The sequence below is a fragment of the Abramis brama genome, assembly GCF_963993115.1.
Source record: "Abramis brama genome assembly, chromosome: 18".
Classification (NCBI taxonomy): Eukaryota; Metazoa; Chordata; class Actinopteri; order Cypriniformes; family Leuciscidae; genus Abramis; species Abramis brama.
The window spans coordinates 28,227,897-28,245,266 of record NC_139980.1 but is presented as its reverse complement, the minus strand read 5'-3'; the positions used below and the strand labels follow the sequence as shown (position 1 = coordinate 28,245,266).

General features: G+C 37.4%; 1 protein-coding gene across 1 annotated transcript in view; it reads right to left on the bottom strand.

Annotated features, from left to right (window-relative positions):
- man1a1 (mannosidase, alpha, class 1A, member 1) overlaps nucleotides 1-17,370 on the bottom strand; it is a 104,122-nt gene that overhangs the window by 7,654 nt on the left and 79,098 nt on the right. The window contains exons 6-11 of the mRNA XM_084090961.1: nucleotides 13,832-13,955; nucleotides 13,310-13,403; nucleotides 7,149-7,264; nucleotides 2,939-3,158; nucleotides 1,862-2,034; nucleotides 521-636 (exon numbers count right to left, since the gene is read on the bottom strand). Coding sequence (XP_083947087.1) covers nucleotides 521-636; nucleotides 1,862-2,034; nucleotides 2,939-3,158; nucleotides 7,149-7,264; nucleotides 13,310-13,403; nucleotides 13,832-13,955 — 843 coding nt within the window. The remainder of the gene's footprint in view (nucleotides 1-520; nucleotides 637-1,861; nucleotides 2,035-2,938; nucleotides 3,159-7,148; nucleotides 7,265-13,309; nucleotides 13,404-13,831; nucleotides 13,956-17,370) is intronic.

Genomic DNA, 17,370 nt, shown 5'->3' with positions numbered 1-17,370 from the left:
AACCCTAAAATTTACATAAACCCGCCCCCGGGAACGCGATTATCAAGACAGAATATGCTAATCAATGACTAGAAGATAACTAGACAAAAGCTACATAAATTCATCAACTAACCATTCAGAAATGTTGTCTACATGTCACTTCTTCTTGAGTCTCTCCATGTTTCTGACTCCGGTTTGAACATAAAAGGCTAAAAGTTTTTGAAATTTTCAATGCATGTGTGTGTGAGAGAAAAGGACACAAGCTGTTGAAGCTCCGCCCTCTGTGCGGGAGCAGCAGCTCATTTACATTTAAAGGAACAGACACAAAAACGGTGCGTTTTTGCTCAACCTCAAAAAGTGAGAACTTTAACATGCTGTATAAAAATATCTGTGGAGTATTTTGAGCTTACACTTCACATACACACTCTGGGGACATCAAAGACTTATTTTACATCTTGTGAAAAGGGCATTATACCACCCCTTTAAGCAAGCAGTTTTCTCAACCCTGCAACACAGCCACCAGTGTGTACGCTGTACTCACTTGAGTGTTTCAGCCAGGTAGAAGCTCTGCTGCACGTCATCATGGTTAGGAGTGCTGGCGTAGACGTCTCTTACTCCGCTGTAACCCCCTTCCAACCTGCAGTACTTCTCCAGAGCCTGAGATACAGAGATATAAATGCACCTGTCAGTATCAATGTAATTCCTAGCAACTGCATGTACCTTTGATTTTCAGAGACAGTACACTGATGCAAAGGTGTTTACTGGCTCCATTCAAAAGACCCCCACTCCAAAGTCTATATAACAGGGCTTGGCAATTCTTTTTAGCTCCGACCCTGATCAAACTCACCTGCCTGTAGACCCCCGCTTTATAATATTCTGGTCTCTAGATATACATTTAAGGCTGCTCCTTCAGTGTAAGTCTATGGGAGATTCAGCCTTTTATTGACAATCAGGCATACATAGTAGGTCCAATCACTCAGAAAAGTAATAGTGTAGCATAGTTTACCTCAAGGAGCCTCATGATTTACAACAGAAAAACTGTACAACTGTGTAGGACAATTTATGTGCCAAAGTTTAATTCTCAGGATTTAGGCGTTTGTTTGAATACCAAGTTTTAAAAGAAATTACTTTTATTCAGCAAAGATGCATTCAATTGATCAAGTGTGACAGTAAAGACTTAAAAAATCATCATGTCTATGGTAAGTCCCCATAAAACACGTGCATGTGATTAGTGATATTTTAAACTTTGGAACATATGTAAATACAGTTTAAAACCATTGAATTAAAATGTTTTAATAAATAAACATCAAAGTTAAATAGACAAAAGATATCTGATTTGTTTAAAATGATCCACTTTTCATGCTAGAAACCTCATATAACAGTTTATCAAACAGTAATGGGATAGCAAATTGTGCTCTATTTGGGAAAAGTGCCATAATAACAATCAAATTATTGGCGTTGTGGCGGTGTAAAGATTGTGTAAAAGAACGTTTTAAGATAATGAAGATTTTACAAAGCGGTTTTTGAAGGAAAGAAAGAATCAAGCCTTTCATTCCATAAGAGTTGAGCCAGCACATTTTTACTGAGAGGGGAATAGATGGCAGAGGGAGAGCGAGGGAGGAAGAGATGTGATGTATCGCCTAAAGGGACAGACAAATCACAATGGCAATCTGAAGTCATTATGATACAATTACAAGGCTGTGAGATCCTGGCGGTCTCCATTGTCTCTAATCCTGCTATGCTGAAGTGCAGGGAGCGTCTGAGGGCAGGGATAAAGCCTCACTGTGACTCACAGTCTGGCCTACATCCCAGTTTAACCAGTCACGTACTGGTGACATTACATAATAAGTGATGTGTCAAATCCACATGACACAGTTCTCACCTGTACCGCCTCCCAGCCCCACTGTCTGTACTTGGGGTCGTGGGTGAACCTCCACATGTACATGTACGTTTCGATGACCTCCGGCCTCAGGATGAAGTACTTCTCATTTTGCCGTGTGGCGATGGCCTCCACGCCACCGTCGAAACGGAACGCCTCGGGACCCAGCTTCATACCTGAAACATGCATGCCGACAAATTCATTGCTCAAACGTCCATGGAGACAAGGGATTATGGGATTACACTGTTCCTGAGATGAAGAGAAACACTATCAGAATGTGGATTAGGGGCTGTGGTATAATCTGGACCTTTGTTAATCTGCGTCAGATAAAAATACCTACGCATTATGAACACGTCGGTGATGACTATGACTCTGTATGTGTGTGTGTTTAACAAGTGCCAGAGGGATTTGAGTGTGTGTGTGTGTGTGTGTGTTCAGGGTTAACTGGCACTGAGCAGAGTCAGCAAAAGAAAATACTTGACAAGTAAAATAACAAATCTCTTGCCACTGCACAGATGTGGAAAAATACATTACATAATCTGTATATAATGTATGTTAGACAAACCTATGCATAAATATATCATTTAAATATTTACATAAATACATTGTTTTGTTTTCATGTCACAATTTTCCACAAAAACTCATTACCGTAGTTTAAATAAGTAAATAAATCAATAATTCTCATTACCGTAATTACCATTTTACCTTTGAGTACTTTCGATTTACTGTTATACAGTCATTTGAATTAATAATAATAATAATAAAATTAAATAATAAAGATAATATAACAAAATAAATACTTTACTAAAACAAAAACAACAACAATAATTTATTCACAATACAATAATGAGAATTTGAATTATTTTTTTGCAATCATAATTGGTAGGCAAGAAAAATAGAAAATAAAAATGGTAGAAAATAAGCTTAATTTTCTTTACACAAAACATTATTTCTTATTTCAGGGTGTCTGCACTTGCACTGCACTATTCTAACTATAGCTAGAAAATGTCTGTATAATCAAGTATCTTTTTTTTTTTTTTTTTGCTGGAAATGCATTTTCAAAGCAGTTCTGTCACTCACTTGTTCGGGTGTAAGACTCATGACACGTGCGGGCGATCTCAGCCGCGAGCTCCATCTGGTGACCCGTCTTATCATCGGGGGCTCCGTCTGCTCCTAAAGCAATCATACCACCGGCGAAGCAGGTCAGGTGACCCATCTTATGCTCCAGGAGTCCACCTTTCCATTCTGCAATATACGTCAACCCTCCGCTTGACTTCCGGATCAAATTCTTTTCAATCGCCTGCATACAGAACAGAACAGAAAATGAAAAGTAGAGGTCACTTTAAGTTGTTTTCAATGCCAATTTCTTCACTCTGTGGTTATTTATACTGTGTGGGTTAAAATGAACTTTGTCCTCTTTTGGCGATTAGGCAAACAAACAAAACAAATGCAAACAAGGGCATTCAAGGCTTCGGTGTGATTTCTCTCAAAAGAGTCCTAAGAACAGTTCAAGGCCCAGAGTAAGGAAGATCATAGCAGAAATCAGGGTCACAGCTGTGTGCCAGCGATCTGTATTTACAGAAACATCACACACATGGGGAATGAGATTCTTATCTGTCTGGAAAAGGGCTCCGGTGCATTTGAATGGAAAACTGGAGACTTCATCACCATGGTACCAAAGGCACGCAAGGAAATAAGTAAAGCTTCTGACTCTCTTTTTCTTACATCACACCCTTTGTAATCTTATTTCATCATAGATAAGGCATCAGTGTTGTGGAGAAACTGAAAGTAGTAACAGTACTAGCTTACTTTTTTTAAGTACGTTGAATAATGTATTGTAGCTGTTCATGTAATGATAGCATTTTTGTCAAGATTTTTATGTTTTTTTTGTCTAATTGAATTGAAGAGTAAGATGAGTAATTAATCAAATATTTGTTATATATTCTTCTATAGCATGAGAATGCTGGATTCAGGTGTTTAATTTTGGATCTTGCGTCACCCTAATGATATACTGCGATAATGAATGGCAGTTTATTATCCTGTGTATTACTGCTGTGCTAATTAAATGCATAGATGGACATGAAATATTAATTAAATAAATCAAATATATACAAAAAAAAATATTGATTTGAGTTCAAATTATTTTATTATCCAAAAGAAAAAGAGTGCGGATTGATACATGAAACCGCAGTAGACCACAGTAACTACTCTCCTGCCACAGCACATGGAGAAATAAATCACATTCTGTACTGTGAGATGTGCTTGTCAAACCTAAACCATAAAAAATGTAATAATATTTATAACATGTACATATTTTATTTTATTAATATTTATTCACATGACATTGAGGATTGGTAGACAGGGGTCCAGCACTTTTCAGAATCATCGTAACTTTAAAAATTGTGTATGAAAACAGTTACCTGAATGCCACAAGTGAGCAGAATCAAGTACAGTTATAATCGAAATGATGCAACCCACATTGCAAATCAGGCTTATTTGCAAAATGTGCAGACTTTCAGCTGTTTACAATAAACAAATCAAACAAAAGTTTCAAATTTATTGTTAAGAGGAAAAAAGGGGACCTTCACATGCATACATACATACATACATACATACATACTAACAGAACAAAGACAAAAGCTCTCCAAAGTAACTGAAATGGCTCAACACAACTAAACCTGCCTTCTCAGAAATCTGGCTGCAGCCATTGACAGCTTTCTTTTTCTGCCCCGTCTAGGTAGTGTAACCACAGTTCCTTTAACTTTAAACTTGCAAACTATGCTTCCAACTGTGTCTCTAGGAACATTTAGCGCCTTTGCTATCTTTTTGTATCCTGTTCCTTTTTTGTAAAGGGCGACGATTTCTTCTCTCAACTTTTTGGAGCATTCTTTTGACTTATCTATTGAGCCATATTTCTAACATGCAGTCAAATGTGACACACAACAAACCTAGCCAGTTCAGATATTTCATGTGTTCTAGCTCAAGCACACCTGGTGCAACTAATGAAGCTCTTGATTAGTTTTCATTTTTTTTAACATTTGTTGTGTTGAGCTATTTCAATTACTTTTGTTTGATTTGTTCACTGCAAACAGCTGAAAGTCTGTAAATATTGCCAATAAACCTGATTTGCAATTGGGATTGAATAATTTTGATTACAACCATATTCAAATAACACTAGTTCGTAGCTTGGAATGCTAGTAGTAAAGTAGCTCCCCCAACACTGTTAGGCACAAAAATGAAGACTTTAGCATTTAGCATTCCTTGAACACAACAGGAACTCAATCTACTGCGATACGTCAACACTAATTGCCGTAATGTGCTTATTTTTCCCAATGGTGCAAATAACTGAATGCTACAGCTGAGAGGTGTGGATGAAAGGAGATGATTGAGCGCACTATCCATGGTTAGTGAGATAAATTAGGTGAAATCAGGCTGTATAGAGACAGTTAAAGGCCTGATAAAGAGCTTTATATAGTGGTAATGAATGCCTGGGTAAAATGGTGGACACAATGGCAATTTTATAAGCCCTCTCTGAAGGTGACCGAAATAATGCCCTTTTCTTTTCTTGGATGATTGGCCTGAAGTCCAAAGTGTGTGTGTGTGTTTGAGTCACTCCAGGGAGGCACCCAGACAGACGGCCAGAGGGACAACATTATCTTAGGCAGGTTGAGATGGTCCTCTCTAATGAAAGTGAGGATTGAGTTTGTGGTCTGTAACAATCAGTCTGCACCAGCTTTCCAAAGCTCTCGCGGACAGCTTCAGCAGAACGCTGGTGGCAGCTTACACACACACACACAGGCGCACACACACACACACGCGCACACACGCACACACGCACACACGCACACACGCACACACACACACAGGCGCACACACACACACACACGCACACACGCACACACGCACACACACACACACACACACACACACACACACACACACACACACACACACACACACACACACACACACTACATTTACACAGATGAACACTGAAGAGGAATTCCAACACCTGAAAACCTGCAGAGGACAAATTTCTAAATGTTCAAGCTAAGGGCAATAAAAACAAACATTTGCAATGCAGATTCTTTCCTGGAAAAACTGGACATGGAAACTTGAGGGGAAACATTCAACAATACAGAAATAGCACTAAATAAACTTTAGTCCGACTAGATATTAAATTTAATTTGTGAATGACAACCAAGCCTTAAGAATAGAAATTCAATTTTATTTTTTTTGTTTTTGTTTATTGTTTTATTGAAGTGTATCTGGATCGCTCTACCAAAAAAAAAAAAAAAAAAGAGATGAGAATTGAATTGAGCTAGCGAACAAGATGCAGAATTGAATTTAAGGACATACAGTATAAATAAAATGAAAGCCTTTTAGTTTGTAATAAATATTGGAAATGGAGAACAAATGATTATGAATTCTTCTGATAAATCATCTTCTTCTGATAAACCCCCAGAAATGGTATAAGACTATCTGCATGCTTTGAATGTAACGGATGGAGATGACCCAGAAATAAGAAATGTTAATGTAACAGACAAGGTTGAGATTTTTATGGACGATCTTATAGCAAGACGCAGAAGGAGGAGAGAAAGGCGCAGGAGAAGATCAACTTCCTCGGAATGGACTGATTCATCGTGCACATCAGTTAATAAAAATTAGCAAACGAGTTGAACGATTAAATAAGAAAATAATACACATTGTAAACAGTTTTATGGTTGAAAATTAAATAGATTGCTCAAATGAGGATCTGTTGAATTTGCAGGACAAGCTCAAATGACTTAAAGCATAATTTGAGCTTGACCTGCGAACTTAAGGGTCATTGTTAGAAGTGTTATGTTTGTGGGTGTTTGTGTGTGAAACTAGAGAAAGGTCAAAAGGGCTGCGATAGTAAAACTTACCAAATAAAGCTTTTGTGTATGTGCTGCATAAAATCAGTGTGAAAAGGAAATATATATTTTGAATATGTGCTTTTGCAAACTTATGTTAATAAAGGACTAGGACAAGTCCAAAGTTTTACCTTATAAGGGAATTAGCTGTACTATAATAACAGCCCATAGTTAGAAGGCGGCCTAGAACAGGGTTAGTATAAAAAGCCTTGAAGAGTTTTTTTTTTTCGGGGCTGCAATTCAGGTGAAGACTTTTATGTGTTCAAAGAGACATGTTTTTTTATGTCCAAGAAACATGAATGTCTAGTCAGCAGCGGTCTGGCCATTTGATCAAATCGGCAGCAGAATGTAACGTTTCTCTGGTCTTTTTCTCTCTGTAAAAAAATGGACTTTACCTGCAGGGCATCGTAGTAGAGCTTCTTTCCCTCTTCGTCACTTTTGTCAGACATGAGCCAGGCTTTCAGCAGGTACTCGTAAAAACTGTCCCCCAAGCCTCCAACTGAGACGTGATCTGCAACACATCCAAAATGGCAGAGAGTGTGAAAAATCCCTTCCTACATTCATCTATAGTCTGCTGTGGGACTGCATTAAATAGAATTGGACACAATTATTAGACATGAATATGCGCGCACACACACAGACTTTCACACAGTACGAGAGAGCAAGAGAAGCGCTCTCATCTCAGGAAGTTTGTATGGTAAAATAACTACATTATCTGCAGCTCTTCATGAGGCGCTTTAACGGGAGAGAGAAGCAACTTGCACGGAATGGAAAGGGCTTTAATGAAGAGGGTTTTGCTCTAGATATAAATATTAGAGGATATAGCGGCAAAAAGATCATTATCATAAACAACCCTCAGGGCTTGTGGTGTGAACCGCTCCATTGTTTTGATGGCGCTACCGGATCATTATGTCTCGAGGTCCAGTTGGAACCCAGCCAGGGTCCAGAATCGGACCACAGTCCGCTATTTGAGGACCCCTGACCTAGAACACCCTAGAAACCATTTAGAAAAGCCTAGCAACCACCTGCAACACTGTAATTGATAATCAGATTCATTCACAAAAAGTTTCTCAATTCATTTCAAGTCACATTTCCTTTTTAATTATTATGAAGCAATGCATCACTATGCAAATACTGTCATCACTGAGTGGCCCAAAGTGACAGACTACAGCATACTCAAATGTGTGAATTCCATTTAGTAGCCAAAAAAAATTAATAAAAAAACATACCATTCAAGCAAAACGCACTGATGCATCCAATTATCACGAGATAGGGCTATTATTGATTTTACAGATGAATTGTAGTCACATTCTCTTGAATATTAAGTACTGATTTGTGAAGGTTTAAGACATTTGAAGATGAGACATTAGCATACATTTATGAAATTGTATAATGTTTAGAATTATTAATTCATCTGAATAAAATAAATATATAGTAACTAAAATATATCTACATTGTTTTGGAAAATGCAAAGGGTCTAACCAGCACTTCTGATATAAATTAAAATGGATTTAAATATAAGGCTGATGCAGCACAAGTAGCTGTAATTGTTGGTTATTGCACATTTTACATAAGTATCAGCTATTAGCGGGTCATTTTTATTCACTGGCCCCTGGTGCACATTTGGCCCATGAGCTGCATAATTTGAATATCCCTGAGGAAGATTAACAAAAGCCTTATTCAGAAATTCAGCTGAGTACAAAGTGAGTACCATCAAAAACCCTTAGACATTTGAAATAAGACTTTAAACTAAAGCAAAATGCTTTGTTTTTCCCTTCCTGTGCATTTACCCTGAACAGTAGCTCAGCAGTGTATTTTTTACGGCTGTCTGCGCTTTGGCTCCATTTCTCTTGACGTATCTATCACACAAACAAGTGCTTAATGAGGTATAAATATTCATGAGCTTGATCATCAATCAGACAATCACACAACAGTGCTGCTCCTCGACCCACAGATTCTCATCTCTCACACACAGTGGACTGGACAGCACTGAACGGACTGCCTCACTCACCGCGCCACCTGGAAACACACACATTTCCTCCTTACGCACACAGACCTGACTTATCTAGGATTTCGCTTGATAGAAAAGCATGCACTGCAGATAAATGAAAAATGTATGCTTAAATGGAATCTTATTAGCTAAAGATCTGAGCTCAAAATTGGTAGGTTCAATTATAAATTGAATTAAAGTAGATTTTTACACCTTCTGAAGAAAAAGTGAATGATCATTTAAAAGTTTGGGGTCAGTTAGATTTTTTTATGTTTCTGAAAGAAGTCTCTTGTGTTCACCAAGGCTTTGGAAATATTATTACAATTAAAATTACTTTTAATATATTTTAAAATGTATGGCATTTTGTGATGGTAAAGCTGAATTTTCAGCATCATTACTTCAGTCTTTAGTGTCACATGATCCTTCAGAATTCTTTTTGCTGAAAAGAAACACATTTTTGTATTAAAAGTTCAAAAGAACACCATTTATTCACAGGTTCTGTAACAATGTAAATGTCTTTGCTATATTTTTTATTTAATGCAGCCTTGCAGACTAAAAGCATTCATTTCTATATAAAAAAAATATTGTTTGTTTTGAGTCATTTGTCTGAGTGTAGACAAGAGCCGTATCTCTCAAAGTGCTTCATTTATTTTAATGTGAGAGGTTGTTTCATTCTCTTGCAGTGCAGGCACAGAAGCAGGTATTGAATTCTCAAAAGAAAGTCTTTAAAGATTTTAGCAGGAGGTCATTGATACTCGTGGCAGACTGGATTTGCCCGTGGGCTCGATTTTGAACAGCTCTACGCTACCTGGTTTAACTTCTCAGTCACATAAGACGGCTTTTCCCCACTGTTGTAATATTAGTTCACACACAGATCTCATAGAAACTCCAAACTGTCCTGCGCTGTTGGTAAGAGGGGTTGGTTGTGAAAAGGAGATGTGAGGTGTTCTGTTGGTAAAAGCTTGACAGCTGGAAACGGTTTTTTTTATGTCAGCTCTTGACAGGGTTCCTGAGCAAAACCTGAAGACCAGCTGAGCTTATTACCCAACAGACACTGAGAATGTGCGAGGTCTCTCTGTACAGCACTGAAGCACACAGAGCAGCCCTGAAACAGACCATATACAATATACACACATTTTGTTCTTAGCCACAATCCTTACTGAAAGCAAAATGTGAAGCGACAAAATGAAAAAAATGATTTTGTGTTTCACAGCATGACATGAGGGTGAATGAACGATTGTAATTATTATTATTTATTTTTTTTAAAATTTTGGATACTCCTTTAAGGCGAGACACGGCAGGCAAAAACATAGGTTTTTTTTTTTTTTTTTACTGGTTAATTTTGAGATTTTGGGATATTTGTCTTCAATAACATGTCTTCTTTCAGACTTGTGGTGAAAAAAAGTCAGAAATACACATTTAGGTCTTTATTTTACTACACTTTGTCTGTGTGCGTCTGTAGATTCCTCATAAATTCAACAAAAGTTGGCGTTCTGAATCATCCCGCTGCTCCGCGATCGCTGCCGGCACCCTGTCATCACATACACCGCTAGAAAGCTCTCTCTCTCCTGTACAATGCTGTCGGATACAAATATGGTCATTTCCTTTTTATTAGCAACCAATCGTGAAAGTAAATGGGGGGATTTAACTCTAAATGCGCAATCTCATTGGCTGATTATATCTTTAAAGCCCGTTTCTCAAAATGACTTTTCTCTCATATTCCAAGTCCGAAATCTCCACTTCAGTAGCACCTATATACACCAAACTTTCTAGTCTTGTACCTAGTTATATTATGAAGACATTTACAGAGGGATTTGTAAATATATTATTCCTAGCCTGATTTATATAACATTTTATTCCAAAAAACACGGTGAAAATCTATTTTTTAAGGCTATTGACAGTATATTCTGATTTACAGGATAACAAAAGTAGATATCCATAAATACCTCTGTAATTTTTTCCCCATCTAATATGCGAACACAATGAAAAAATTATTTTGAACCTGGCTTTATCCAATACTCAGATTTCGTTTTTTTTTATATATATATATATATATATGCAAAGTAGCACATATTTAATTAGATAATGCCTAATTTGCATATTTAAACATTAAATTACAGAAAACTTGTAATACATTTTTTTTCTCATCTTAATATAGGTAATCAACTGGGAAAGTTTCATGCTGATATCTGCTAGTTAAAATTTTTACCCTATTCACCTGTAGTGTCTCGCCTTAAAGAAATAGTTCACCAAAATGATTTAATTCTACCATTATTTACTCACCCTTATTTTGTTCCAAACTGGAATGACTTTTACTTCTGTGGAACTCAAAATAATTGGAAGGATGTCAATGTGATTCAAAACACTGGATACCACTGACTTTCATTGTATGGATAAAAAAAAAAATCCATTTTGTTTTCACATACAAAAAAAAAAGAAGAAAAAAAGAAAGAAAAAAAAAATATTATAATAAATTCTGATAAATACTTAGAATTAGAATTAATTAAATTTTAATATTTTTTTTATTTATTTACTAATTGTAACAATTTCATCCATTTTAAAATGTACAACTATTATTTCAATACATTTAAATATTTAGAATTTGAATAAATAATAATAATAATAAATTCTTTATAATAATAATAATAATAATAATAAAAAGAGTGCTAAAATTCAGTCTCCTATTAGGTTTTATTCCGTTGGCATGTCACCTTAGAAAACAGCTTACCATGTTTTGGAACTTTTGTCAAGTTGCACATATGAAGCTAAACTGGAAAAGACAAACTGATTTGAAACATTCTGAGAATTCCTGACCATGTAAAACTAAGTTAATGCACAAGTATGAGAAAAAAGAGGAAGGGTAAAAGGAGGGTAGATTGTGGACTATATAGGATGGTTGTTTCATGTTGTTGTTTCATTACGGTCAACCCTGGAGCAACTAGCTGCTCAAACCCAAACATGACAACTGACCCATATGGAAAGCCCTTCAGGACTGTTCTGGGCTACTTGTGTGAAATAAAAAGACTGACAGCTATTTTTAAACGTAGCTGTACGTTATCATCCCATCTTCCCCGCGGCCTGCTGCCATCTCAGATCATTTTTGTTTACGATCATCTAACAAATGACTTTTGTCAAAGCGAAAAAAAGGACTTGCTCTGATGCACAGAAAAGAAGCCTCGTTTCGGATTGCTACATTCTGACAGCTCAAAAGCCTCTCCCTTTTTTTCCTCTCGCTCAGTGGCGACGTTCCTCCATCAGAATTTGTGCTCCTGTGTTATCCTGACTACACACACTGCAGTATCTTTGTTCTCCTCCGGCTCTTCATCACCAAGCGCCTGCGTCATCACTGACCATGAAGTTGAGACAGCACTGCTCTCCAGACTAAGCCGCCAATAAATCCCTGGGAGCGAGGACGGCACGAAAGCCGCCTAACACTGCAGAGCAGGCCTCACTGAAGTCCCGGTTGCCTCGAGACCAGCATAAAACAGCCCAAACTATTGATGTACGTGTCATCTAGAGGATGAACGCAAGGAGAAGAGTGTGTATATTTATGTCTGTGTTTCATAATTAACCCTGAAAGCACGATGAAGATGAGATGTGGTGAGAGAGTCGTGCCACTTCTCGACAGTTTCAGGGTTGCCAGCTGTCAAGCCTCGGCCTCAAACGGCATTGAAACGTCTGATCCAGATTCAGGCCCGGCGCCACGAGGGTTCAACCAGATTCAAACTGTGCTTTCGCGCGTTGGTTGGTGCTGAGCCAGAGACGGACGAGCTCAGCGCTGTCATATATCACAACTATGCAGTGTTTTCAACCTCATATTGGTTTATTTTAGGTTTCAGGATACTTTTTAAACGACCACACACACACACTTAGACATTTTTGAGAATCGGAATATCAGATAGTTGATGACATGGGCAAGTTTGTGAATATTTTGAATAAAAAAGGAAAAAGGAAATAAAAGCAATACATCTGTCATACAGTGTTATTGTGGCTGCGGTGTGTCACGTGACAAATATGACGTTTCGCCATGGAAACATTAAGGGGGAACGTTCTAAAATAACGGTCGCCTTGAAAAAACTCACTCTGGGGAGTCAGTTAGAATATTTCAAACTTAATCGTGAAAGGGTTAATATATGACACTTCATTTTTGACATGCCTACAGAGAAAGGCTTACCAAAACAAAGTTACTGTGTTCTCACTTTTCACGTTTTCAGGGTTGGTAGATGCACCGGGGACCCAATTATAGCACTTAAACATAGAAAAAGTCAAATTTTCATGATATGTCACCTTTAAAAACTCATTCAAATGATAAGCTTTGGTGACGGCGCAAGCCGAGCAACACAGCAACTGAGTCACATCACCTCTCAAAGTTCAGTCTCAGTCAATCCGCTACAAATATTGTCTTGAATTTGCCTTTGAGTGTCACCATGAGAGTATTTTGTGTACAAATCAGCACTTTATCTCACTTCCAATCTGGGAAAACTGGCAACTTCTTGAACATACAGTATTACATTTCAGCTAATTCTTCTGAAGTTCTTCAGTATGTGTGTGTGTTTTTGTACTTACGCTGGCCCCACTGTCCACTGTTAGGGTTCAGGTAATTCGGGTACAATCCTTGAGGTTTGTCCAGCCGATTCAGCACTTTTCTGATGTTCATTACCTGCAATGCCAGAGCACATATCGCTTATATCACCACATCTTATTATTAAGCCATAGCTAAACTCATCCACTACAGTAAGCCACTGAAAACCATAAACAGACTCTGTGATGCGACCGATGTCTTCCAGGGGACAGACTCATAAATCTATAGACTAGGTCACTTTCACAGTTTGTACAGCCTCATTCAGAGCTTGTAATAGTGTCATTTGTCTGTGTCTATATTGCAGGTCAGGTCAGCGGATTCATTCGGTGAGAAATCAGATCTGAGAATTGCAGCGAAACGAGCATCAATAAAACGGTTATGAGCAGAGGTCAATCTGGGTCACTGTGGTCAGCTCTTCTAACAGTTCATGACCCCTACAAGTTTACATTTAGTTCAGCACAGCGTTTAATGCACTGCAGAGGTGAAACGCCTGAACTGCTGCTCACCTTCTCTGCAAATATTGGTCTCCCAGAAAGTGCACTGAGGTGCATGAACTCCAAATGCAGCGTCCCGTATTCTGCGAGAATGCTGCTTCCTCCTGACGCCCATGGCCAGTTTCTGCCGATCCCACTGCAGGAAGAGGAATGAAGAGAGATTAGGCTTATTTGTGTAACTGAGCAATCATGAGCTGTGTGTACACATTTTGTGCTCTGAAAACTTTCAACCAGTCAAAATTGGGTAACAAAACAAAACAGGTAACACTTGATTTTACAGTTTCCTTGTTACATATGTTACATGTACGTATAGTAATAACAGTAAATTATGCATAATTACATGCAACTAACACTCAACCAAATTGATTGATTAATATTACTCAGTACTTAAACATATATAATTACACTGTAACAGACACCTTAAAACAAAGTAAAAAAAAAAAAAACCTATATCAGTGAGAAATATGGCAGGACTTGATTTTAACCATCAAATTTGATTGGATTGATGACACCAAAATTATTGGTAAGAATTTCTGTTGATTCAGAGGCATAAATACATGCATTTATGTTTACCCTACGGTTCAAAAGTTTGGGGTCAATACGTAAAAAAATAATAGTAATAGTAAAGATAATTAAAATGTTATAAAAAAATGTCTATTTCAAATACATGCTGTTCTTTTGAACTTTCCATTCATCAAAGAATCTTGAAAAAAATGATCACTGTTTCCACAAAAATATTGAACAGCACAACTAATTCAAACATTGATAATAATGAGAAATGTTTCTTGAGCAGCAAATTGGTATATTAGAATAATTTGTGAAGGATCATGTGACACTGAACTCTGGAGTAATGATGCTGAAAATTCAGCTATACCATAACAGGAATAAATTGCGTTGTAAAAAACAAAAACAAACAGAAATTTTAAGTTGTAATAATATTGCACAATATTATTGCTTTGCTGTATTTTTGATCAAATAAATGCAGCCTTGGTGAGAGACTTTCAAAAACATGTAAATGTGAATATATATTGTGTATTTTTCACACACACACACACACACACACACACACACACACACACACACACACACACACACACACACACACACACACACACACACACACACACACACACACACACACACACAATATGGATTAATTATAGCTTTACAGATGCAAGTTCTAGACTTAGAAGATGTTAAAACAATTATAAATAATGAAATACTTATTTCAAGACAATTACGGTTTACTTATCCGTAGTTTACGAGTTTTACCTTCCAGCTTTTTATTTACCATGTCACTGAAATGATAATTAATTTCATTTCTGACTAGAGTTTATTCAAACATAATTAATCACACCACTTCTGACATAGTTGCCAAGTTGATTTCATAGCCTTATTTTGCAGAGGGGCCGTGTTCTCCGCCTGTGATTAGATCCGTCTTTATTGATTTTCACTGGCACGGTTCCATTTAAAACCTGACAACTTAAAGGAACTTGCCACTGTTTTTTGAAATAGAGGTTATTCACCGTCACCCCTACATTTAGATAGGTGGGCAAACGCATTTTTGTCTCAGTGGATGCATTGTCTTAGTCTGGCAGCGCCGCCGCTAGCTTAGCTTAGCATAATGAATGGAATCCTTTGTTGCCGAATAGCATGTAGTGAGTAAAAGTGATAAAAAAATAATTACTTCTTGTGGCCTGCGTATTCACGAGTACAAATAGCAATGCAGATTAAGACTAGGCGAGAGATATCAGAGATATCACGCAACACCTGAAATCCGCTATCTCTGCGCCCAAGATATCGGATATCTCTTCGCCCAAGCAGCAGTGCTTTGCCTGTGCTCCCCCCTCAATATAGTCCCAAGTCAATATCTGCCTAGGAAATCGCCAAGTCTTAATCTGCATTGCTATTTGTACTCGTTTTGAATACGCAGGCCACAAAAAGTAATTCGTTTTTTTTTTTTTTTTGGATCACTTTTACTCACGACATGCTATTCGGCAACAAAGGATTCCATTCATTATGCTAAGCTAAGCTAGTGGCGGCGCTGCCAGACTAAGACAATGCATGCACTGAGACAAAAACACATTTGCCCACCTATCTAAATGTAGGAAAGACGGTGAATAAGCCCTATTTCAAAAAACGGTGGTGTGTTCCTTTAACTCCGGCCTGGAAAAGGAAACCACCAGTACGTCACGTCTCCTCACCAGCTTTTACAACCCCGACAGCAGATCCGCTCTGCACAGGACTCTGACTCTACACCAATTATGAAGATAAATTACTGCTGAGTAATGACATGTAATCACAGCTTTAAAAGAACGACACTCTCCACTTTATTTTTAAAACCTAATTCTACAAAACAGACTGTGTAAGATATTTATATCATTAAATCAGTAAATTACCCACAATAGCTCTGGCCAGGAGGAACGGAGTACTGCTAAAGTACTCTTAACGGTTTAATTTGGACGATGGTTTTATGTGAATGTTTTTCTGTGTGTGATACAATTTGATAGCAATGAATTCTAGGCACATCTGTATAATTAATGAACAATCGTTTTGACTACATAAAAGGATATTTTCTAGCCTGTGGCAGCGAATTCTTAACAAAAACTGAGGTAATGGCCTCATATATCAGGCCACAGCAGGAAAAGCGTGCAAACACCTCTGGAGTGTTACCACCAATGTCATCATTTTTTACACAACGCTGATTTGCCTCTGGCACTTTAGACCTCTGCATATTACACATGCTGCAGGGCTCTACAGTGCAGGTATTTGTGTGAGGAAATTGCTGTGTGCTATCGTGAAAATGCATTCAGTGACATCTGACATTGAACAAAACTTAACATATAATACTATCACTATCACTCAAATTACAATGTGATCGGCTGCTTCTCAAAGTCAACAAAAGAAAGAAATCCCAAATGTTTGCAACCGTTTAAGGATGTTTTTCAGTGCCTGGACTTAAATCACAGCATATACTCTACCGCTCAAAAGTTTGGGGTCGGTAAGATTATTTAATGTTTTAGAAAGAAGTGTCTTATGCTCTACAAGGCTGCATTTATGATCAAAAATACAGTAAAAACTGTAACATTGTGGAATATTGTTACAATTTCAAATAACTGTTTTCTATTTTATTATATTTTGAAATGTAATTTATTCCTGTGGTGGCAAATCTGAATTTTCAGCATCATTACTCCAGTCTTCAGTGTCACATGATCCTTCACAAATCATACTAATATGCTGATTTGCTGCTCAAGAAACATTTCTTATTGTTATTAATGTTGAAAACAGTTGTGCTGCTTCATATTTTTGTGGAGATTTTGATAATATTTTTCAGGATCCTTTGATCCTTTGATGAATAAAGAGTTAACAGAAGGAACAACTGAAATATAAATCAATTTGAAATATAAATCTTTTGTAACATTATTAATGTGTTCACTGTCACTTTGGGGAAAACCCAAAACCTCCGGGGAATCACCCGTTTTAAACAAATGGCAAACAGAGGAGACTCTGCTGTGAAACAGAGGATGCGTCAGATCTCGTAATAAAACAAG